Below are 25797 nucleotides of genomic sequence, written 5' to 3'. Positions count from 1 at the left end.
CTCTGCGCCTCCTCCTGCTGCTGATTTTGACTGAACTCAAATGAATTTGTATTTAAAAAGGCACATAAATGTGTATATCTTCTGGTTTCTTTGCGCCATTTGACAAAGGAATCATTAACACTGGATCATTTTGGTTTGTGGACAAAACAAGACATTTGAGAACGTCATCATTTCCAGGTTTGGTAAACACAGTTTCAACCTTTTCAGACATTTTAGGGACCAAACAAGCACTCGATTAATTGAGAAAATACTCGACAGATCAATCGATGATGAAAATAAATGGCTGTTATGGAAACTAAACGGTCTCAGCACCTCTCTCAAAAACATCTAGACCAGAGGAGAAGACGAACGAGGGTCTGGATTGGACCCGATTTATTCTGCGCATGTGTGAATCCGCAGATACTTCCTGTGATGACACTTGTGTTTGACACCCGCCATAAAACAGATAATGAAAAAAGTGTATTCATTTGAATAAAAATAACAATGAAATATATAAGATTATTTCATTTAAAATCCCCTACACCTAGCACGGAGAACATCGGGTTCATACGGATCAGGAAGCGACCCACTTAAGAAAGTGAGGCCACTTCCTGTTATGAAGGCTGTTTCCAGGGTTAAGATTTGCACTTGGATAGATGGATGGATACCGGAAAGCAGAGTTACTTGTCATTAGGGTAGCCCCTCAGGACTTACACGGAACGACCGTCCAATCACAGACAAGACAGTACCGGAATTCCTAAACGTATGAATAACTGCCAGATATCAAACGTTAAAGTTATCTTGGAAAAAGGAGCAGAAGAACTCACTCATTGAATATTTTTTGACAATTCTACAGCCATAAATTCTAAATAAATCCAAGCATCCTGATTATCATGATGGCCATAAGAGGGTTAAATCAATCATAGTTAAGCACTGGTTACTCTGAGGTGGCGGGGAGAGGAGGGCCCCCCCCCAAATCATATTCAGCTTAGGGCCCCATAAAGGCTTGGGTCGGCACTGGGTCGGTGACCAGGAATGAATTAAAGACATGCGTATAAAAGCAGGAGAGGCAGGCAGGACAGGAGGATGAGCTTCACTGTGCATCCCCTCTGCTCTGCTGCTCCTCAAAGTGTCTGATTCCCACACCAGCCAAGGTTAACAAGCCGCGATGGCTGGTGTCTGCGTCGGCTGGAAAAGCGAGGAGGTGGAGGTGGAGGAGGAGGGGGAGGAAGGTGGTGCAACTATACAGTGAGCTGTGATGATGCAGACAGACTCACAGACTCACACACACACACACACACACACACACACACACAGAGAGAGGGAGCTACTGTAGCCCCCTTAAATATTCGCCTCTACATTCATCCCCACTCCCTGCACAATACATTGTGCACCATGCCAGGGATTAAACCTAAATACAACACGAGGTGGGAATTAATCCTTGCTTGGGGTTTTATTTGTTATGTATTTATATATCTAAAAGATGCACAATATATTTCAGCTACACGAGGGAGGGGAGGGAGAAAAAAAACTCCCTCTTAATCCGTGTAGCCTGCAGGATAAAGACAATATAGAAAGACTAGTTTTAATGGTGGATGCGGATTCTGAGCAGACACAACAAGGCAGTAAAATAATAAATAATAATAATAAAGGTATCACAGGGAAGCACGAGCATGACCATACCTTTCTCTCCATCACTGTGCGCTTCTGTTTTTTGGGGCTACAACTGTGAGCAGGATGCGTCTGTCTTTAGTGGAGGTGTCCGGTCCCCTTTTTTAAAAAAAAAAAATAAAAAAATTTAAAAATCCTCCTTTTTCCACTCCTGAACTTGCTCACGGCTTCCACGCACACACAGCAGCGTCTCCCGTTCACTTCCCCATCGCTGGAGTGGACACAGCTGCTTGTGTACGCGTCTGATCAGCGCTGGCCTGTGGGACGCCGAGCCGGGGATGGAGCCAGAGCCGGGATTGGTGAAGCCTTGTTGGGGAAGGGAGCAGGAGCGCAGGCGCGGTCTCTCGCTGGAGAGTCGATATAATGGAACGTTAGCGAAGGCAGGGAGTGTCAACAAATTACCCTCAGGAGAAACGGGGGGCGACAACTTCTGTCCTGTGTGGAGGATATTAAATGTTGAACTGGAGTCCATTTTAGTACAGGGTGAGCATGAAAACTGACTTATTATTTTATGATTTATATTTATAAATATGAGGAGGTATATGGAAGGGGTTTAGGTGACTTCCAAAGTGTGGGCTGCGGCCTCCTGGTGGGTCGTGAATGTACTGCAGGTACAAAAAAATTATTCAATTAAAATTAAGTCCATAAAAATCTGTATTTCACATCAATATTTGGTACTAGTAGTTAGCTAATGTGTTGTCTTTTGTTTTGGAATTCCCAAACCATAACTTATGATGTTTTATTTCAAATAAATCCAGTCTGTAAAAAGAAAACAAATCACAATTTGGTTGGACCATATTGCCATTCACCCTTTAGAGGGTCTACGAATCAGGATCTGGATCAAAACATAATCTAATTATTTTAAAATTCCACTATTTTAATGCATATTTATGTATTTATTTTACCTTTATTTAACCCGGTAAGTCAGTTGACAAAGAACATTAAACAATTCATAACAGTCATGTGAATTGTTGCCCTCACTAAATCATTAAAAGAAGAAAGCGTAAATTAACTGAGTTTCAGTGTCTGTTGCAGATGATTCCAGTCGTATGCAGCAGAAAACTGAAATGATCAAATGACTGAAAGTAGTGTGGACTTTGGGGGACGAGTAAGTTAATAAAGCTGCTGGAACGAAGAGCAAGACTGGCGATATGGATATTGAGTCGTGAGCGAAGATAAGATGGAGTTTTACCAATTAAGGTTTTGCAAATTCACAGAAACCAATGAGTTAGTCTGCGAGGACGAAGCCCAGTAACAGAGCGAAGGGTTTTAGAAGCAGATCTGTAAATTGCATCAACATAATCTATGACAGGGAGGACTGTACTGTGCATACCGCCTTTTGATTTGTTGTTTTAGCAAATGCTACAATGACCGCACAGTATAATTATTTCTCTATTAGAACACATCCAGAAAATGTAGTAAACATGTAGTTTTAAAGCAAAATCAAATCAGCTTCTACAGGTTTTACCCTAGCTTAACATAGACACGATGTAAGAATCAAGCTCATCAACAATGTGATAACATATAAAGACCAACTTTCAGTCACTACATTCCAATCCAAAAGACAACAACGACAGAATTTGACAGAAAAAACAACAAAGCCGCTGGAGCCCTGAGAGTTTTGCACAGTACTGTACACACAGTTTGTTTGGTTTGCTTGTATTCTCTGTGTCGGCTTTGTTTGCCAGTGTCTGCCATTTATTTTGAACAATCAGTCAAAAACAGTGTAATGAGCCACAATAAACATTCCCGAAGCTCCAACCACAAAAACAAACTGGTTATGGCTGCAAAGTAAGAGCAGATTTTAAAGACTTTTGAGGGAACGAGAAGCCACAAAGTCAGATTCATATACGTCTTTCAAAAAAAAAAAAAAGCACAACAATAAGCAGCATTGTATTGTCTCTTTATATATGTTCATCTAAAATGTCCTTGCTTCTTGCTGTATAGTATTTTTAAGTTACAATCTGAGAGAAATGCATGGGAAAACATGGTTTCTGATCAGAACCGAGCCTGGACCCAAACATTTCTTAAGGTTTGTGCAGCAGCACATCTGGGTCATCGCTGTGTTTCAAACAAAGCTTTCTTCCGCACTGCAGTCCACTGCACTCCTGCCTACCAACAAACTCAATCAGCAGAGATTTACTACCGGAGCCTTGGCTCGATATCAGCAAGGAAAACAGCAGATACCCCACGGCTGAAAAACCGCCTGGTGCACTGTTGGAGAGAGAGTCTCGAACAACAAAGCCTAATCTGAAAAAATAAATCTGCTGCTGAGATGTGAGCGTTTTACCATGTGGCGTGATTGGATTTCAAAGGCGATGCGTTGCTGTGATATCACCAGTTGTGCTCGGCAAATGAGAATGAAGTTGCTTTTTATTGAATTGGCCTCGGCGAGGGAGTGGCTGCAGAAAACACTGCAGATTAACTTTAATATCAAAACTCAATCGGCTCTCACTCAATTCCTGCTGTCGCATTTAAGGAGACAATCAAATCTGAAGAAAGATTCTTAGACTTTATTTGATTTTGAAGTCACTGGAAGTTTTATTGATTTTTGATGAACACAAATGCGGCGTTATTTTAGGCTTTTTTGGCAGCTGAAGACTGACGGGAATCCTGATTTGTCATCTTTTCCTTTTCAGTCCTTGACATCAAAATAATCTATAACAGGCTCTTCTTTAACCATCTTCGACCAGGCGGTTCCACTGACAACCCTAGACGTGATGAGGAGATGAGACAAATTAATGGAGATGTAACCACAAACATGCAAATCACTGAAGATACTCATCTGGACTTACTTGCTACTGTGCTGTTTGTTATGAGCGATGGGAGGCGGGGCTCTCACAGCCATCTCTCTTTCGATTAGTGATTTCAGCGACGCGTTCGGACAATTTGACTTCCCCCTGGACAAAAACCACAATCATCACGTCTTTGAGTGCAAGCTGTCATATTTGGTTGGATAAAAAACAAACAAAAAAAATCTTACTTTTGAGCAGTGATGACCACGTTGCGTTTGGGCTCGCTGTCGTAGCTCACGCTCTCCACGCCGTAGACCTCGGCGAGCTCGTGGATGATCTTGCGGTGCTCTCTGTTCATGGGCGGGAAAAAGTGGCTCCTCTTTGGATGTTTTCCCTGCACACATCAGTAATGCATGTCCATTAAGAGGCCACTTAACTGACCTGCCTGCATCCGTATGTACAATTTATTGGTCAAAATATGCAAATATAACATAAACATTAAGCATAAGGTTTTATTAATGGTAGAGAAAAGCATAAAATCTGATTTATTTGAGCAGCAACCCTTTCTCTTTTCTTGTATATTTCATTTCAAATCTGTAGAACGCTTACAGCCCACAAGCTCGATAATATGTTATGTCTTTGCTGCTCCTCCATCGACACACATATTAGCACCACACATCAAGTTACCTCGCTGTAAGAGAAATAATCAAATAAATCTGGACGTAGCCGACAGAGCCATAACGAGGGGGGGGGGGGGGTTAGAAGTGCTCATTTGTATTTTGCTCTGTCTCTTTTATCTTTATACGTCGAGTAAAACTGATAAGTAACAGCAAATTATTGTTCATTACTATGATACATGTGACTACAGGGAAACTAGCAGTACTACACTGCTGATTTCAGATTCATAAATTATTTACCGCATAATATTTACCGCTCTTCGACATTTATGTTCTTTTGCAAGTTCTCCAACTGATGTGAATTTCAAACGGTAATCCAATGTTGATATTTAGCCCCTCTGGGACTATTCCAAGTGTGAATCAATTAATTTTATTTTATGAAAAAGTATCCATTGCGTTCCCTTACATATCTTCATATGATACATGTTTAATTTCAAATTTGATCTCTAATTTGTTTCTTTATTTGAATCTATAAGCCAATTGTTATATTTTGGTCCTCGAGTTTGACATAAATCTGAAAATGAATAGTAGCCTGTTCATGAAACTGGAGTGTATCTATTATACAGCCATACATTTGCCTATTGATGATGTACAGTTTAGTCTGGTTTATTCTTGACCCCTTAAACCCATAGCAACAGTTTGAAAAACAGCTCAAAATTACATGGCTTTCCCCAGAAGAACTTGCACAGAACACAGACTACGTCAGCGCCCGTCCTCACTAAAGCTCCTGTGTCTGAATCAGGTTCACTTTCTATAGCCATGTTCCAAAAATCATGTGGAAAGTTTATTCACAAGAGTGGACACCTGCGGAGCAACCACATACTTTTGGGTATGTATGACATGTGTGGTCTACATACTGTTTGCAGGGTCACTGAGCGTGTTTGACCTGACATGAAAAACTTGGAAAGCAGCAGCTCCACCTGCTATGGCAGAAGCTTGTCAGAGAGTTACAGCTCAATATTACGATGAGACTTTACAACCACATGTTTGGGAATGTAGAAATCCACACACACACACGGGTGACAATGAAGTGAGAAAAGACAAAAACCCTTTCAGAAACACACGCTCCTCAACAAAAATGCTTGGCCTTCACGATTCATAAAGGCCATCCAAAAAGAAGTTGGGTAGTGATAAACAATATTTTACCACAGTGACCTTGGCAGCCTCGGACCAAGTTACATCACTGCCTAAAACAAAGCTGAATAAACACTGATTGTTTTTCCAGCTGCCCAATGAGGTCCCTACCAACTCAGCCTGGCTTTAAACACAGCTCCAAGTGAAGCGTTATCATAGCACTGTGAGACATCTACAAGCAATTTTTATGACATTTGCATATTTATGACTTCTTTGAATCGAGATGACTTGTTTGTGTTTGCTGACGACTGCTTTACGTGCCTCTGAATTGCCCCCTGAAATGCTAGTTTTGTATAGACTTGAAAGCAATCACAGCTGCTTCCATGTTGGAGGTCCACTGCAGACTGTGTGACAACTCTGTCAGAGAATTACATGATTAATAATCACAATCCATCTATATACAGGCCTATATTTATACATTTTCTTTTTGTAACGTGAAATAGTTCATTCATTATATTCCCAAAGAAAAAAAGAAGAATACACAAGGAATAATCTCTTGTATAAGGTCCATGGCTGAGAAGAAATTGAGAACCTCTGGTTTAATCAAACAGGAATAGCCTTCATTTTAATGCCGTGTTCCCTTTAAGTGGAATGGTTTGGTACAGTAAAGTATTTTTTTGTGTTTCCATTAGCAATAGTACCAAAATAACCAGCTCTGACCATTCCATTACATCTGGTGGAAGTTGAGGCATTTTTAAAAAGTACTTATAGTGAGGGTAACCTGCATAGTGGTACAAATACAATGTGTAGGAAAAATGACTTCTTCAGTGATTGTTGTCCACAAACAACGGGATCCCAACACAACCACTAGAGGGAGCAGCCCATCACATAGGAGGCCAACCAGCACCGGGTTCACTTCATCCACTCACCTTATTAACCAGCTCAACAAGATTCTTGATCTCCTCTTCTACGTCCGTGACAAACTTCAGATCCTTCCTAAAGAAAAAAGCAGAGAGAAGTTTCAGTCATCAGCGTCTGTTCGCTTTGAGGCTGTGTAATAATTCAAAGAATGGTTTTCATAATTTCATAATAAGGGTCAAAAAAGACAAGACCTGGCATCGTCTTTGAGGCTGTCGCTGTACACGGAGGTGGAGCGGACATTGAAGGGGTCAGTAGACCCGTCGATCTGCAATGCCTCAGCCAGGCGTCTGTTTCTCTCCAATGTAGCGCACTCTTGGTCACATTCAAGTCTGAGAAACAAACGGGTGAAAATGTAAATATTTGGGATTTGTTTTGACTTTTGCCCCGAGTAAAAAGCAGATTGTGAGAGTCAAAAGTTTGTATACACGAGGCAGTGCTTTGTGGCTTCACGTGCCACAGAGGATACAATCAAAAGAGGAACTGAACAAAACAAACCACTGACTCGACTCGAGCCCAATGCAGTTATTGTTAGCTGCAGTGAGTCTGTGTTACCTTGCCACTGACACCTGCCAGGGTCAATGCACATGTTTACCCTATTACAGCCATGTAGAGTGTAAATGAGCTGCTAAAAAAACACATTTATCAAGTGAAAAACCTAGAAAATGTGACAGAATCAGAGCCCAATTTGATTCTAATTACAAAATAGGCTACTTGTCGCACTAATGTGAGCAGGCTGTTGCCACACACAAGCTGTCTGGCATCACAGGGGAAAAAAAAAAAAAAATCAACTGCATCAATTATGACTCATTTGCACTTTTAAGTGAGAAAACATGCATGAAACAAAATTAAACCAGAAGATTAAGAATTATGGTGTGGCAGATTACAGTGCAGGTAAACATCTGACATCCCCACTTAACCAGCTGATCATGCTGTGTAATGAGCCAGACATGAAGCCTGGGGCTTAAAAGAAAAATCCTGTCTGTCTTAACAAAAAATAATTTAAAGGCATCACAATAAACATGAAGGAACAGCCATTTATGATCTCTCCCCCTCTACAACCTAAGATAAATACTCTACCTGGCTTGTTTCAGCTCCCTCTTTGTGAGGAGCGGACCGATGTCCATGGACTCGCCGAGCTGCATATCAGTGAGTTTACTGGCCATGGCGATGGCTGCATACCTGCAGTGCAAAAACGGATGATTCAACCATTTCATATTCAAAATCCAAAACGACGACACAGAGCTAAAGGGCACACGCTCGAGCCACCGACCTCTGATATGAAGTGGCTGCTTCTGTGCACATCACCGTATCCTTCCTGCGACCACAGTCACACTGGAGAGCTACCTGAGAACAGCATGAAGAAGTTGACTCAGACGGAAGTGCAGAAAATATGAGAAACTTCAGCCTGCTGGGAATTTGTGAGCAGAAACATTTTCAAAAACAAAACAGGGTACTGCTTCTGTGAGGAATTCCTGCAGCTGTGAAAGGTCTCATTGTTTGCCGAGCCTTCCATCAACATGTTTTTATTTCAGCCAAGTTAACCATTTGTGACAATTACATGCTATTAGAGCAGATGTCACTCTATGTTGGTAGCTAAGCTAAGACTGCACACCTTAACCTTCAACTATTAAAGCCAAGTTCACACCGCATGATTTTCAGCCCAATAATTCCCTCGCCAATGACTTTTGCATATCGCAGCTAATCATACCTCATCAGCAGACACTAAATGTGAATGTGAAAACAAATCAAAGACAGTGTGCAAGACAGAGGTCTACTAATGTTTCTCACTTGTTTTAGGACATGACGTACTAGTTGGGGCTCCTGGTAAAAGATCATGTAATATGTGAACCTTATGTCAGCACCTGGTTTCTTTGCTCCATATAAGAAAGAAATCTTTAAAACTGAATACATTTAGTTTGTGGACAGAACATGACATTTGAGAACATCATCATTTCAATGTTTCGGAAACACTGATCAACATTTTTCTTGCCAAACAAGTACTTGATTAATAAAGAAAATAATCGATTATTAAAATAATAGTTTTTTACAGCCCTACTGCACAACAATTCTAGATTTTAAAAGTCATGTCACATGAACTTGGCTGAAGGAGAATGTCTTTACTAAAAACATGTGGGTGGAACCATCTGCAAAATCTTTCTCAACCATCTCTCAACCACCAGAGGTCCAGATGTTGTCGGTGGCAGCGTTTTGTACCTTGGCACTGCAGGTGGTGCGTGGGCAGCTGCTGCCTTTATGACAGGGAGCGGAGCATGGGTGGCCACAGTCTGGACGAGGCTGCGTGCACGGCTGCTGGCAGACGCCGTCGGCCAGGCAGTCGCTCCGGTGGCAGATCCGTCTGCAGCGGTGCATTTCGCACAGCAGTGTTTTGTTACACGTCAGGCCGCAAGAAATGTCTTGCAGATGACATGGGATGTTACTGCGTTGCTGTGGGTGAAAAACAAACGTGTCACTTTGCTCCAACTTATAAAACAGACGTGATTCACTTTAGCTCAGTGGAAGTTACCTCGTGTTTGCCCATGCACCACTTCTGAGTGAGATATGTGCAAGGTGGACACTTGTCTTCACTGTGGCAGTTGTGAAACACTAAAAAAAAGAGGCAAACATTCAGAGAACACATTGTTTTTTTTTGTTTTGTTTTAAAGCAACATGAACAGTTATCATCATATCTTACCGGGGTGGTCGCACTCGTGTCTTCTTGTGCACAGGCTTTTACACTCGGGTGGTTTGGTGCCACAGGGGATAGGCGGGTACAATACAGTGAGTCCACAGTGACACGTCAGCTCATCGAAACCTGCAGACACAAGAAATCGTGCCAAATATGAGCCACGTGGCTAAATCAAGCCAAATGTAATAAACCACAGAGAGGAAAATGACCATGTAAAAAAAGAAAAAGAAAGAAAGACTGAACAAATATGTAGTATTTCTGAGACTTGACTCATAAAAACTGTTGGACCAGACAAACGACTCACTGGACTGCCAGCAGGGTTCACAGTTTCCACGGTGACAAGCCTCCTGGCAGCGATGGAGGCCACAGTTCAGCTTGTAGCCACAGATCAATGGGCACTTGTGCTCCAGAGTCTAAAAGGACAGAAAAACATTTTAATTAGATGAGCTCTGAAATTTGAAGTGTGGCATCACCTCTTAATGGTGAATTCTGAGGATTTGAAATGGTCTTCTGTGTGAAGTGTCCTAAGTCAACAAAAAGTCGCGGCTACAGGTTGACGCTGTATTGACGAAACCTGAGCTTAAGGCATGAACTCTGTTTAGAGCGATTTCTAAATAGTCTAGTGGAAAGGCGCGAAGAAAAGAGAGAAAGGTAGTTATATTCTTGACTGCTCTAAAAGGGAAAATACTATTAACAGAATACAATTGATAACAAAATGGTTAGTACTTTTGTAGAACGAGCACACATGTGGTCCTGCAACGCAGCTGAGCAGCTTTTGTTAACTGCGTTTTCGGTGGTCTTTATTCAGTGCTTCATGAGGTACATTTGATTTCTGACTCATCTAATAACTCACGACACAGCACAGCTCCCCGCACTTGTGTCGTCCACAGGAGCGTTTCTTGCTGCAACGCTTCTCGCAGGTGAAGACGAGCTCCTCTGGAATAAAAAGGGTTCGAAGATCAGGTAAATAATCTCGGTGTGATCTTGCACTGGTTTAATTCATCTTAAATCTGAAAGAGTTTAAAACTCACCTTCTTTCTCTATTGTCACACATGGCACCTCCTAAAAAAAAGAAAAGGGGAGCTTGCATGAATATAGTATTGCATACGTTTTTGTAAATCATAGCATAGCATCACAGTCACCTCTATCCAACAGACAGAGAGCTGAAAACCCTGACTTTATTTTTCCAACAGAATTCCTTCCAAAGCCTGAGGCAGCACTCTGTTTGTTTGAAGAAGATGTCCTCACAATCTTTGGTGTCACACATAAAACTGAAGCAATGACTTAAGACACCGACACAGCGAACAGATGTCCTGCTGGAGATTCAGCTCACCTTGGTCTTGGAGCCACATCTGCATCTGATAGTAGAGGTCAGGGAACAGGGTCCACAGCTTCCCTCATGGCACAGATTCTCACACAGATGGATGGTGTCTGGAACAACACATGTTCATTAACCCCTAACAGACTCCGAGAGCAGTGGCTGTGAAGCTCGAGATAAAGCACATCCTGTTTGCACAGACGTATGACTACAGAGTTCAAATCTGGTTCATTGCTTCAGAATTTTAAACACAAGCCTCTTGTATGGACATGGGTGCACATGTTCATACAACCAAACAACAGATTAAGACGCAGAGAGAAGAAATGATTAAAACGCCTGCAGTCTTTCAATTCTGGCAGATAAACACTTAAAAGTTATTCCTGTGAGCAAACTACCAAATGAAGAATAAATGAACAAACCTGTTTTAAATAAAGATTCCGCTCCTACTGCCACAGTTTTTAAATTAGAGCTTGCTCCCATTATGTATTTTGAAAAGATCTGTTACATGATTTCCTTTCCTATTTTCAGATCTTTTGGATCAGCCTCAGTTCCTGTCCAGAACCAGCTGCACAAGGTTGCAAGACGTTATTTGAACTCGACTTCTATTACGAGACACTCCTGACTTTGACTTACCACTGGAGCCACAGGCCAGTGGTTTGTTGCAGATCTTCCCACAAGAAGGGATGGGATCGGAGCAGCTTTGTCGTTCTTTGTAGCCCAGTTCCAGTAGTTTGAACAGCGGCGTCTGACCACAGGGACACGTCTTCACCAGGGTCGGGGAAAGTGGGCACGGCTGGCATGAACCACGGTGGCAAACCTGCTGACACTGGTGGGATTCACAGTCCAACATCCTGCACAAAAAACAAGCAATAAAGTAAAATATCAAGTATGCAAGTGATGAGGAATATTATTAGCGCTGTCAAACTTACTTTCCGCATATTTTTTCACATGAAAAATGTCCAACACCATCGAATCCTTCTTTATCAGTTCCACACAGGGCTTTACGAGTTGTGACTCCACAGTAGCAAACTACAGGATGTAAAATCAAAAGAAATAAATAAATCAAAACGTACAACGACAGAAAGACCAATATTCATTTTCATGGTGGTTCTGTGTAGACGAGACGCACCTTGCTGCACCTGTAGCTGGCAGGGCTGACATGCCCCCGTGTGACACACCTGTGTGCACGAATGTTCAGCACAGTTGAGTAAAGCACCACAAACTTTGTCACACTGGAGCACAGTAGCTTGACCACAGCGCATTGGTTGACTAGAAAGAGATGATTCACTCAATATTAAGATGTCAACAGTACAAGTAACAGGGAGATATTTGAGGAACTGCAATCTGGGATGATTATCATGTTTAAAGTTATAAAATAAACATGTATATAACAGGTTAAATACCTGGTCTTTCCACAGATGCAGGATTTTGTTATAAAGGCAGGACATGGCGGACAAGGTCCAGGATGGCATAAACTGCAGAACATTAAAGAAAGTATTGAGACACGTGACAGAAATTACAGAGCATGAAATATCAAACTTTAATCAAGATCTATTAAAGAACAACATTACACAGAAATGAAAACAATTTAAATACTGTTTGTGACTTATTTGTGCGTGACGTCCTGTGTAAATGATTGTTTTATGGGACCTGCCTTAGGATTCGGATGTAATTTAGCAACTGAACTTATTGCATATTGCATATTTACGTTGATGCCATCTGTTGATGTGTTGATTGATGTGCAATGTCCTTTTGTATAAACTTAAAAAATTATTATATAATTATAGTTTACTTCTGCCAATAGCTCTCCTTAAATCCTATACACTGGATCTGAACTACACTGAAGTTTGTACAAAATGTAATCTCCAAAATCAGCACAAATGATAAGTGATGAAATCATATAAGCACTTGGTGCTTATTTGAAGCTTGAACCTCTAGCTAATTATAGCTATTATTTTCATCTTTGGGTCGTAAACTAGACGCAAAGAAAATTTTGTCCAAATCCGTTTTTTTGAGTTATGCTGGTCACAGTCAAAACGAGACACAAAGCTGGCCCATAACATAACCTCCTTGGTCAAAGTAATAAAATATATTATCTCCGACTCCTACTTAGCAAAAATGTAAAACAAAACATGTATATGCATTCACCAACAAAAACAGGCATTTTACTACTTGACATTATTATTTTACTTTTCAAAAGCAAGTGACGACACATTTTAAACTCTTTTTAACTCACATATTACACGGGTGGTTGCAGTACACTCCACTTCTTTTCTTTCCACACATGTCACCACAGCTGTGGGGAATCTCAGTACGCTGCCACTCAGGGTTGGTCACTTTACCTGAAAATACATTGAAGAATTCAATTAATTATGGTCTTGTTTCAGCTACTTGCACTAGCAGGCTTAGAATCCTATAGGTAAGACTTACTGAAACATCAAGTACAATATGATAAGTACATTTAATTACATAGGCAACAAATAAATATTAGTGCATTTTATTTTAGGTGTGAGTGGATGATTGTTTGCCTCTATATGTGACCCTGTGATGGACTGGTGACCTGTCCAGGGTGTACCCCGCCTTTAACCCTATGTCAGATGAGATTGGCACAGCTGGATGGATGGTTGGACTCCAGTTTGTACGTACCACAGAAACAGGTGTAGGAAGTGGGGTTTTTCAGCGTGACGTTCTGGCAGGCTGGACAGCGCCACCCTTCGGCTGAATCTGAAAAACAGCACAACATCTGAACATGAATACAAATTCACAAAAACATTGCACTTAATAAATCCACAATACACTGTAGAAATTATTGTTTTAATGACATACCATCTGCCTGAGAGGCTGGAGATCGAGCCCATTTCTTGATGCAGTTCAGGTGGAAGACGTGAAAGCAGCTCTGGCAGCTCCACACTGGGGCCATGAGTCGGATTATATCGCAGCACACCATGCACTCGTACTTCTCTTCAGAAAGCTGTTCAATCAGACACCCTAATAGGGGAAGAGATTAGAGGTTTAGAAGACAGTAGAGCATGCACACATTTGATGAGAGATGATCTGAGGTAATTTCTCCTTCTCTGAAACCATTTATGCATTTATGGTCTGAATTGCTTTCAAGTTCTTTCCATTTTCCAAGTTTTTTTACGGCATAGGCAATTGTTGCAGGTGCTAGAGTTGCCACTGAAGCACTGAAAGGACCTGTATGCAGAAATGCCATAGTAGAAAAGCCTCTCTCTCTGAACTGCCCTGTCATTGGTCAAAGTCTCAACGTTATTCAAAGGGTGTAGCAGGGGTCTTTCTCAGATTACCTGATTTGGATAACACTGAAAGGTTATTATGGAATTAATGATTCCAATAATTAAAACACAAAAAAATTATATTCCACCTAACAGCCTATAAAGACGATGACTGTAGCCCTTTGGACAACTCCAGAGAAAAATGTCACTCTAATGAGGTTCTTTAATTTTTAATTAAGAGTTTTACTGGGACATTCGGTCTTACCCGTCTGTGTCTCCTTGCTCTCTGGCATCTTGTTCAAGTTCCTCACAGCAGGTCTGTGGTTTTGATGGTGTGTTCGTCTCCCTCCTTTTGCCTGGGCAGGTGCAGGTCTTCCTGAGCCTCCCCCAGCTTTACTGATTGGATTCTGAAATGCTCGACCATGGTTTGAATTATCTTGGCTACAGGCTCCCCCCTCTGTGCCCGCCTCCTCCTCAGGAGATGGTGGTTTGGGCGGTTTGATTGGACCTTGGCGTCGCTTTGGTCCCAGTTGCTTCCTTAAATGATCATGAGAATGAGTATCTGGACCTTCCATGCTCCTCTGAGATCTCTCTCTGGGTTCTGTGGAGTGGTTTTCTCCTTTGGTGTCATCTGCCCTCTGAAAGGCTACTGAAGTGCTGCCTTTCTTATTATGTTCTCTCCTCTGCTCTTGGCTAAACTTCCAGGGTTTCTTCGCCCAGGCGGCCTGCTCTTCACTGGTGTGTTCAGAATTTCTATTCACATCTTGTCTTCGCCAGTTTGACGCATCAGCTCCACCTGTGAGAGGAGCACTAGAGTGATCGCCACTGACAGCTCTGTTAGTGCCACTCTGAAAGTCAGGTCTTTGGAACCAAGAGCTAGAACTCCCATTTCCACCTCTATTCCCTTCTTTCCTCCCTCTACCTCGTCCTCTCTTTCTGGCTCCATCCTCTCTTAACTGAGGTGGATTCTGATTATCTGCATAATTATTGTGACTAGATTGGGGGTTAAAGCCATGATGAAAGTGTCCCGATTGTTGAGTGGGATCATAACTATCACTCATCAAGTTTCTGTCATTGTTGTATCTCGATCGACCTCTTCTGGATTTCTGGTGATGAGATTTTCCATGTGGTGTCCCATCAGGATTAAGGTCAGGTGGGTCTAAAAACAAAAAAGAACTGCTTTTGATCGGTTTATGATATACACGGACATATACCAAATAGACATATAACAATAATCAAACCACAAGACATACAGCTTAACAACATTTACATGTTTTCACTTCAGGTGCCTGAACTATTGCAGTCTTCACAACGCCTGTGTGCAATCTAATAATTGAATCACCTGTCTCTTAATACATGCAATATGGTTTGCATGTATTGTTGTTTTACTGACTTTTACGATGTATGTTAATATTTAAATTGATGGCTTTTATAATGTGTCTGTGTTATTCTTATTCTTACAAATGCTGCTGTTGTTATTATTGGTAAGTACATAGATATATTCTGCTGCTCGCTTAAGAATTTCATTATCCTCAATAGAAAATATCTACATTGTCATTTTTAGTCAGAATGAAAATATAGATATCTCGTACTTGAATTTCAGATATCTGAAAGTGGAATTATAAATATCTACAGAATTGCACGTTGATATGCTAAGCTACCATAAGCAACATTTAGCGAGCTAAGACAGCGTTGTAAATTTAGCATCAACTGCGAAGTCACGTTAGCCACTGGTGTTAACATAAAGTTTACGGGAGCTAACGTCGATAGCTGTTCTGTTGGAAATATAAACGTAGCTTACGTTATCAGTCGAACTAATTAACTTCCATTTACATAATCGGAACAAGTTAAAAGCCACTTCAGTTGTGTTCTAATGTATTTATTTAGTGGGCATGTCACTTACCTGAGGAGCCTTCAGCCATTCACTCTGAACTGTGGTTCTCCTGCGACACGAGTTTAAGGGTGAAAGGCTGTTTAACCGAGAAATGACAAGCGTATCTGGAAACTTCCCGTCAAAATGTACCTTTTAACCTCTCCCCTCTTTGTTAAACACACGACAAACTCTTCCAGAAAGCGGCGAAAGTGTACAACAGTCTTTACAGCTAAGCCTGGCTAGCTTGAAGCTAGTACGACTCAATTAAAAACAGGAATTTCTGGTTGAGATTTTCAAAATAAAAGGCATACTAGCGAGGATACGTGTTGTACATAAAAAAGTTATATGATGGGAAAATATGATCTCCCCGAAAATTGCCAAAGGCTCCTACAATATTTCAGCCCATGTTTTCAATAATGGCAAACTGGAAGACAGCACAAATCACGATGCTATCTATATCAAGCACACAAAAATAAAAATAATTAAACTTCCGGTTTCATTCAAATGTAATAAATCCCACAATATGGCCACAAGATGGCGCTTCAGATTTGGATTTGGAGTTTAGTGCGTATGTTCATGACTACATACTATAAACATTTATGTGAAGTGTGAACAAAACCTATTTTCAATAAATTTGAAAATCACTCCATTTAAGGGAAGGATTCATATTTTATTTTATATTATATATATGATTTTCTTTTACTTCCTGTACTTTACTTTGTATTTCTTTCTGTTTTGTTGGTGAAATATATAATTATCTAAATATAGTGCTGCATTGAAGGCACACTGCTGCAGCTGACGCAGGGGGAGAGGGTAAGTAAATCAGCTCATTGCGCCGCCATGTGGTAAAGGTACACATTGCATCTCAGGGGGATGCGGCTTCCCACTTACATATACATATGATAAAGGTCATCTAGCAATTTTAGCTTGGTTTAAAGCCTTTTTTTCTTTCTTTTTTTCTTCTTTTTTTCAAATCACACTGGATATTTAACCTGAATCCTGTGGGAGAATAATTCGAACAAAATGTTTAGAATTGCTTAACCACAAATGCTCCCTCAGAGACGGAAACATAAGAACCTGGAATTCCAAACATCCAAATCCTTATAGTATAGTTATAGTTATATTAAATTTGCTGACAATGACAGACTTTGTAAACTCAAAACATGTTTCTGTGAGGTAACTGTGGGGGCCTGAGGTGAAAACAGACCTGGGGACCCTGCATCAAACCACACTGACCCCCCAGAAACTCACAAATTAAAAGTGATGGCTTATATTACATTATATCTGCTATTCATACATGTACAGTCTTCTGACCTTTTTGTCAGCATTCACAACCAATTTTATGCTGTGATAAATTTAACCATTTAATTGTCATATAATAACACATTAAGTCAGTGTGTACAGTGTTCGATTTAAGGGTTGTCCTTAGAGATCTGTTATTTTATTTACATTTGAGAATGTTTATTGGCTGCCTGTCTGTTGTCTGTGACAAGTTTGTCAGGTAGATTTTGTCTTTTTCTTGCTGGGATTGTTTTTGTATGGTTATTTGTAAAACAGTGAATATTGTTGTATTCGATAATTGGAAAATTACAAATAAAGTGTTTTAAAAAAGAAAAATAATCTTTATTGGCCGGAATTTAATATAACAGCCCTCATTAGTGCAGTCTTAGAATAAGTATTTTATGTGTACTTTTCTCTTGTTTTGTCACTTTTGCCATGTTTCTACAGAAGCCTATATGCAGAGGCACACCAACAGGACAGGCCCCTGTGTACATTTTCAATGACAACATAAACCCCCCTAATATGCAGCTCACCAAGTTACATCCAAACCCCCTTAATGGGACCCCCAAAAAACATAGATAACAAGTGGGCCACTAGGGCAGGGGTCTCAAACTTTCATGTAGTCTGGCCAGTAGGGGGCCAGTCAAGTAAAAAATAAATAAATTATATCACCATATTCCATCGTGATATTGCAACAATGATTGATATTTCACCGAATTTCAAAATAAAAGTTACTTTGTTCATATGGAACAATGTATAGTTCACAATAAGAGTTTATTTACGATGCAGCATTCCTCTATTACTCAAAAACACGCAGAAATAACATGGGCCACATGAATGTGAGGGCCGTGAATTTGACACCTCTGTCCTAGTATGTGCAGGTGATGAGTGTGGGGCGGGATGGTGAAGGGCCCCAGTTAGCTTCTTTTCCTGCCCCCCCCCCCCCCCCCCCAAGAGTCAAGGATCGCCTCTGCCCATATGGACAAATAAGCCAGATCCTGTGTTTCGCCTTCTAAATCGGGAGCTTACCACACAAACAGAGAAAGACATACTGTGGTGAAGGACACTGCTGTCTCACCACTAGATGTCAGAATTTTTCTAAACAGTAGTCCTTTAAACAAATTTAACTTCAGCACTACTTGGCACTGATAATATCCAGATGGGCTCCTGGTCTTTAAATATGACCCAGAACAGTTAACCTCTCACAGACGGTTAGTAAACGTTAAATATTGCAGTTCTATTCCTGTACATCGTCGTTTTCTGGTTCAGAGCCGCAGACAAACAGCTCTCTGCAGTCAAATACCACATCACGCATGCGCACTGCGCGGACTGGCCCCTCTTCCCCGTCAACTGGGCAGGCGAGGTGGGAGGGAGAAGTTTACGCTAACACACAAGGACAAATATCGGAAACTAGTTATTCTGCTTTCAAAATAAAATTAAAAAAGTACATTTTGATTTTGCATACATTATAATGTGATTACAATGTGATTATGATGTGATTCTCACTTATCAGTGAACGGAAACGTCCTGGGAGACTCAGATACGATGGGAAAGCTAATTTCAGAGTAAAAAAACCAGACCGTTTTACTTATAAAGCAGAAAAAAAAATGTTACAGGGTAAAACATAGTAAAATAAATGGTAAAATAATTAACTCATTAAATAAAAATACATGATTTAAATCAATATTCCACATTTTAGTTAACAAATTCTTGGTTAATTAATTAATAACATACATTTGGATTCTAACAAACGTAAATGCTAATTTTATAGACGAATTTAGAGTAAAAGTAAGAAAAAGGAACTCCCCAAAATTGTATATTGTTAATTGTTTTAGTTAATTTTTATTTTTTAAGAAAAACGTATCCTAAATCCTCTTACTGTCCTATTTTGATTCGTATTCTTACTACATTGTGCTGCAGTGTTTGAATTTGGAGATTAATAAAAGCACCTTATCAGAACAACAATACAAAACAATACAATAATACAGAAGAACAAATGACTTGATTTTTTATGGAGTAGTTATATTATACTTATAAAACTATTACTATATCATAATTACATCATATAATATCATTTGGGGGCGCACGATAGTTTTAGTTTTGCACGAATCAATATGGGCCTTTATGTTGAAAACCTTCTACCGGAGTCATGTCGTCCCTGTAAGCTAGCTTGACGACAGCGTTAGGGAGCTTGAGCGCGGCCGAGCAGGAGGGAGTGAGGGTGAGAGAGTGTGTGTTTCTGCGGCAGCGTTTACCGTTAAGAAAGCAAACTACGGCCGGAGAGGAGAGGAACAAACCCCGCAGCAGCTTGAGACGACCTCGGCGCACCATGGATAATGCTAAATGTTAAACAGAGGCCGGCAACGGAGGGCTGTTTTGACGACAAGCGGCTTATTGAACATCTGTAGAGCATAATGAGGGCATCCGCTATCCTTTAACGGTGTTTTTTCCCCCGAAGGTTGAGTCAGACGCGGAGTGACAGTGTTTATAACTGCGTCGCTTTTCGGCATCCTCTCAAAGAATAGTCACAGCCTGCAGATATTTAGTCATTCCCACCTTCCATGGCCCCCGGGGAGCAGTGAAGTCATTTGAGAAGAGGACACGTCTTAATCATCTTCATAGTTTTCAGTCCATAGTTTTTGCGAGGAAAAAACAGAATTTTTCCCTCCTCGCACCAGACCCCCTCCGCTTTCTTTCCATTTTTAAATCTTTCATGGTTTTGTCTTTTTGAGCATTCGTCGCCGACGCTCCTGTGGGCATTTTCCTTGTTAAAGGATGCCGGATCAAATATCGGTGTCCGAGTTTCTCTCGGAGACAACAGAGGATTACAATTCCCCGACGACATCCAGCTTCACCACCCGATTGCAGAGCTGCAGGAACACGGTGAATGTGCTGGAGGAGGTAAGGCCACGCTGACAGCCTGTCTCTGATGGATGGATGGATGAATGGATGTCGATGGAGATGGAGATGGTTTATTAAAGAACACAAACATAACAGTTTAAACTGCTGTGGTTTTAATAATATATAATAATAATATCACATTATGACGTATGACATGGCGATGTAAAGCACAGTAATTGTTAATTATTAAAACATACATGAATGGTTGGACACAGTTGTACATAGATCTAGCTCACCAGCATACAGTCTTGGTGATTTATTCTGACGTGCCACAAGGGGGAGCTCACATATTCGACTTCTCCTTTCACATTTTCTGAAAGCTCCACCCATTTACGTTATGTTAAAAATGTATAATGTTTGGTCAGGATAATCGTGACATATATCGTGATAAATAGTATTGACAATGCTAGATTTCATAATTGATTTAATCCTGAATCCTCCCAAATACAATGTCTGATTTTGAAGTGGTGACATCTAAGGGTAAGACTGCAGATTGCAACAAACAGAGGACTTTTACTTCGCTAACCCCTCCCTTTCGCTAGCATGTTAGGGAACTACGGTGGCCTTCTCATACCAGAAAGGATGTTGCTTGTCAAGTTGTCCGTCGGTTGATAAAGTTCAGCTGTTTTTGAATATTTTCTTTGTTGGTTAATGAATAGGGTTTATGTGGGCAGAGCATTTCTTTCGTCTTTTTTTGCAATGTTGTCTTCTACTTGGGGGCGATGGTAGCTCAGTGGCAGATTGAGTTGTCTTGCAACTCAAAGGTTGTGGGTTTGATTCCTGGCTCGCGTTAAGTTTATGAACATGAACCAAAGTAATGTAGATTTCAGACAGACGGCTCAGTTTGTTTATGACCATAAAAGCACACTGCAATAATTATCGCATTTTCGGTCAGGATAATTGTGACAAGAAATCTTTTGACAGTATTTCACATCATTATAACATGTATAAAGAGCAACAATTGCACCTGTTGAGCCATTAAGGTGCATTTTCTGATGTTGTAAATCACCACCCGAGTGAAAAAAAAAAAATGGGGATGTGTCCCCTCTTGAATAAATATGCGGAGCTAGAATGTGGATGTGACCGCTCGTCCTGAGTGTTTTGAGAATCTGCTGCTCTTTCTTGCCAGATATGTAGAGTAATGATAATAATGAAAGGGACAGAAAGAGTGAGAGTGGAGGGGGGTGGGTGAGAGGAGTGGTGTGCAAGAGTGGAGGGAATAGAAGGATGTGCACTCAGGCCTGCAGCTCTCTATGTTCACTATTACATAACTCAAATGTTCAGAGCATGCTGCCACAGTGTATGTGTGTGCGTGTGTGTGTGTGTGACAGAGAGTAGTCTCTGGCAGTCAGATCTGGTTGTAAGTCAGTACGTTTACATGCACAGTTTAACCGAGCTACGGCTGTAGTCTGACTAAGACGGGCAATCGGACAGCTTGCCGAGTCTGACTCCATCTCCATAGGTGGTGCTGTATCTCTGTACTGTATGAAGTAGTGCGTACTGAATCAGTTTTCCTGTTAACTGCAGATTATACGTTGTCTCCTTCTACTTCCGGGTCAAACACTGGGCCAAAATTTTGGCACATGCGCAGAAGTCCGACTCCAGTCTGACTAAGCAGGAGTAATCGGACTATGAATCGCATTATCTTAGTTAGACTAACATGTTTACATGACATTAAGAAAACTGAAATATTGTTTGCATGTAAGTGAGTGTTTCAGGGTTATAGAGATTCTCCGCTCAGACAGATGAGATGGTTCTCCTCAGAATAGTGACATAGTAACACCCCTAAAGCAGTAACACCCCTAAAGCCACACTCTCGCTCTCTCTCTCTCTCTCCCTCTCTCCCTATGATGCCGTGTCACCTTTGATCATGTAGGAGGAGTGTAATCAGGTCAGGCAGGTGGGCTGTGATATGTGAAAATGTGTGTGCGTTTGTTTCCTTCTTCTCACCCTCTGCTAGCATCCTTCTTGCCATGATTGAAGCGAATATCACACTTGGGGGAGAAAAAGAGAGAACCATCACTGATGGACGGAAATGCCAAAACATGAGCTAATTTCCTTTCTTTAAACACATTTACACTGTGAGGTGTTTTCTGTCATGTAAGGCTGAAAATGTAGCCCTATTTCATTTATGCTCCTCTCAAAGCGACTAAGTTTGGGTTTAGTTGTTGCTAAATAACCGCACAGGTCGTATGTATATAGTCATATGATCAGGATAGTAAGCATAGTGTGGTTTTTGATATATGACTTTGCCTCCAGTGTTGATGATGTTGTTGGGAACCAGTCCAGCTGGGAACTCTCCCAGCAAAAAGCTCACCTATGCCAGCCTAATTCTATATCTTTGCCACTTTTACTCGCTGTTGCACAACCATCTCCACCTGGAAACTGAAGATTTAACTGAGAAAATCATCATTTTTACATCACAGTACACAGGAGCTGTTGAGCCACTGCTGCATCCATCAGTGAGACGAAGAGTGTTATGTTTTGACTTTGGGGTTTGAAATACTTTCTTTGGATTAACCCAAGTGTCACAAATGTACCAAACAAAGCAGCAGTAGACCAGCAGCTCCTGTGTCCCTGTGAGGTAAAAACACAGATTTTCTCTAAGGACTTTATAATAGTTTACAAACTCTAATTTCCATTTGGAAAAAGCAGTTTGACGGAAAGATAAAATCGCAAAAGTATGAATTTTGTGTCAACACCTCAGGCAACAACACTTAAAAAACATGAAGTATCCCTTTAGGCGAGCCCTCTCTTCCACACACTAGCAGCTTTTGGTGCTATCCATCACTTTTAGCTGCAGTTCTTTACAAGTTTATTACATCGTAGCAATAGAGAGCCTACTAAACCGGAGCCAGGGCCATGTTTACTCTGAGCCCAGAGCACACTTTTGCGTCTGCTGACTGTAACAAGAAGAAGGCTGCTCACATCGTGAATCACCTCCCTGGCTCTGACTGCAGCAGCACAAACGAAAAACATCTGTTAGAGAGGGCCGCCATGTGCGCTGGGCTTCGGTAGCCACTCTGGAATTTTTTTGCAGAGATCACATGACAGGGAAGAGTGTTATATTGGCACCAAAGAGCGAGGGACACGCTCTTTGGTGTTGAGACAAAGTGCAAAAAAGACCCCCACCAGCCTTTTGGGTGACTCTGACTGGGATACACCCATCAGATGCAGCAGTCATCCAGGCTCAAGCCACGAACACTGTCAGATTGTATAACATTAGCCGCCCCTGTTTGAGCCCTGTGCAGATTTAGAGCGTCACTGCAGAAATGAGAAATTGCCCTCAAAAAGTATAATGGTTTTCAGTCCTTTTTTCCCTCTGAGTCATTTCCTCGGTATGTTGACAAGGTAAATTATGCAAAGGTATGGCGTGAATATTTAATGCTGTAACCTGAGGGCGAGAGTTGACTCCACAGGAGGGGTTGTCATCCTCTGCTGCTTCCACTGAATCATCTGGAGGCACAAAGAAAAAAAGAAGAAGCCATAATTCAGTGCCACACGTCAATTACCGATCAGGGTGTAAAGCCACTAAAGAGATTCATGAATCAACAGCGTCCATCCTGGAGGTTTTCCCTCGCAGAGGACGAGGGGAAGCACTTAAAGATGTTTTCTGTTTGTACTCGGGTCAGAGCAGAAATACTGTATAGAAAACAATGAACTGCAAGATGAAGTCCTAAAAATAACCTTTCTGGCCTGCTCTTCTGATTACTGCAGACACAGGAGACGGGGCATTGTGTGTTTTGTTCTTGTGTGGGTGGCAGAGGGGGTGATGTGTCTGGGTGTTATTTTTCTGACATCTCCGCTGCAAATCTGCCATTGTTGTAGCGCGTTTCCTCTGCAGAAAACTACAGTGGGTGTAGAGGTGTGGGTTTTCTGTGGTGTACGTTGGAGGAAATGAGTTAGTGATCACTTTATTTTGATGCAGGAGATGGACTGACATTCATAATTTTTTGTAAAGATAACTTGACAGACCGTGAGCAGTGTTTCCCCCTTCATAGATCATTGAGCACCGCTGCTAAAACCCTCACACAATGATTAATATCAATGTGCCACTAAATGTTATCACTCGTGACTTGCACACGTGATCGTCAACATCTGCAAAATAAGATCCAGAAACAAAAAGTTGTCACGTACAGTGATCATTCGATTGTTTCATGTTGAAACTCCTTGGACTTAAATGAGCTGTGCGGTTGTGGCATCCTCGTGGACACTGGGACAACGGCACTGCTGCAGGGGAAATATTGCATGTGTTCAATCAATATTTTAAGTTGCAGGGCAGGAACTTCTATTGCCCCCTGTAGACTTTGGAGTAATAACCACAACACTGTGGTTCTGAGTTGACCTAGTTTTTCTCCCCCACTCCCTTTTCCAGTCACACACACACACACACAAACACACACAGAGTGACAGAAACGGAGCCTTCTGAAACTTTTGGGAGTTAGCAGAGCATGGCTGACTTTGTAGCAAGATATGCTCTTTTACTGATAAGCTAAGACAAAAGCGCTGGAAATGGTGAGAGTGGCCTTGTCCAAGGATGACACAGTGGCACATGTGGTTAGCGCTGTTGCCTCACAGCAAGAAGGTTGCTGGTGCCTGTACCCGGGCCTTTCTGTGTGGAGTTTGCATGTCCTACCCATGGGTGCGTGCATTTCCTTCAGTTTCTCCGGTTCCCTCCCACTGTCCAGAGGTTAATTAAACACTTTAAGTTGCCCATAATGTGAGAGTGAATGGCTGTTCGTCTCTATATGCCGACCCTGTGATGGACTCTGTCCAGGGTGGACCCCGCCTCTCACGGATAAAGCGGTAGACAATGAGTAGATGGATGGATAGTCTTGTCCAAGGGCTCTGTTTAAATTGGTGTACTGTTTTAGCTGAAGCACATCAATGGGATTTGGTTTGTTAGGTGCAAAGTAACTGATCCACTATTCAATATTTGACCCTTAATAAATCCTTATTTTAAAATAATGATTGTATCCCGATTTCCTACTTTTTTCCCCTCCAATGACCAAAAGAGGAGAAAACATTGTGATTTAGGCGACTTAAAGAACCGGTATTTGGAAAAATAAGTCAAATGCTGTGGTTCAAAGACTCTCAAGCTTTATTCGATTTCCTCTGATATTAGTTATTATTATTAACAGCAGACACACGCATCTATTGTCACTCCCTCTCTAACCCACAGACGGTACTTTGCATCACTCGGCATTTCTTTCCCCTCGTCCACACAGAGCCACAGCAGCGACACAAGGGAAACCCCTCACTGCACTGGCATTCCTCTGAGCATGCCTTTCACACCACGTCACATGGGCCGGACAAGGAAAATGTTGACTTTTCACAGTTGCTCTCCTCAAGCGTGGCTGGGCTTGACCTAATACGCGCAGGTCTTTTATACATCCCACGTTTACGCAACAGCCTTTTCAGCCGCTGCATTTATGCAGCCTGAGACTC

The 25797-nt window shown here is 41.4% G+C and overlaps 3 protein-coding genes across 6 annotated transcripts in view; 1 reads left to right on the top strand and 2 right to left on the bottom strand.

Moving 5' to 3' along the window:
• The window catches only part of smarcd3b (SWI/SNF related, matrix associated, actin dependent regulator of chromatin, subfamily d, member 3b), a 40672-nt gene extending 38721 nt beyond the window's left edge, over positions 1–1951 (bottom strand). The window contains exon 1 of the mRNA XM_058629956.1: positions 1663–1951. Within this exon, the coding sequence (XP_058485939.1) occupies positions 1663–1674 (12 nt within the window). The 5' untranslated portion in view covers positions 1675–1951. The remainder of the gene's footprint in view (positions 1–1662) is intronic.
• A 2211-nt stretch (positions 1952–4162) lies between these two features.
• nfx1 (nuclear transcription factor, X-box binding 1) lies at positions 4163–16573 on the bottom strand. The gene is made up of 23 exons (XM_058644225.1): positions 16198–16573; positions 14560–15453; positions 13888–14049; positions 13708–13785; positions 13298–13403; positions 12465–12536; positions 12191–12330; positions 11991–12090; positions 11695–11912; positions 11077–11174; positions 10775–10805; positions 10597–10679; positions 10048–10156; positions 9750–9869; positions 9582–9661; positions 9272–9502; positions 8328–8401; positions 8135–8236; positions 7249–7386; positions 7066–7132; positions 4634–4779; positions 4446–4550; positions 4163–4361 (listed from the first exon to the last, which is right to left on the bottom strand). The coding sequence occupies exons 1-23, from the start codon at positions 16214–16216 to the stop codon at positions 4286–4288; spliced, it is 3249 nt and encodes a 1082-aa protein (XP_058500208.1). The 5' UTR covers positions 16217–16573; the 3' UTR covers positions 4163–4285.
• Positions 16574–19632: 3059 nt separating this feature from the next.
• Positions 19633–25797, top strand: part of asap1b (ArfGAP with SH3 domain, ankyrin repeat and PH domain 1b) — a 56908-nt gene continuing 50743 nt past the window's right edge. For 3 of the 4 annotated variants that reach the window (XM_058623274.1, XM_058623264.1, XM_058623246.1), the window contains exon 1: positions 19633–20349. In XM_058623274.1, the coding sequence (XP_058479257.1) occupies positions 20224–20349 (126 nt within the window). In that variant the 5' untranslated portion in view covers positions 19633–20223. The remainder of the gene's footprint in view (positions 20350–25797) is intronic. The other variant, XM_058623254.1, reaches the window with a different exon arrangement.

Source organism: Solea solea, chromosome 1 (assembly GCF_958295425.1).
Source record: "Solea solea chromosome 1, fSolSol10.1, whole genome shotgun sequence".
NCBI lineage: Eukaryota > Metazoa > Chordata > Actinopteri > Pleuronectiformes > Soleidae > Solea > Solea solea.
The sequence above is the reverse complement of the archived record's forward strand: the minus strand, read 5'-3'. Positions and strand labels throughout refer to the sequence as shown.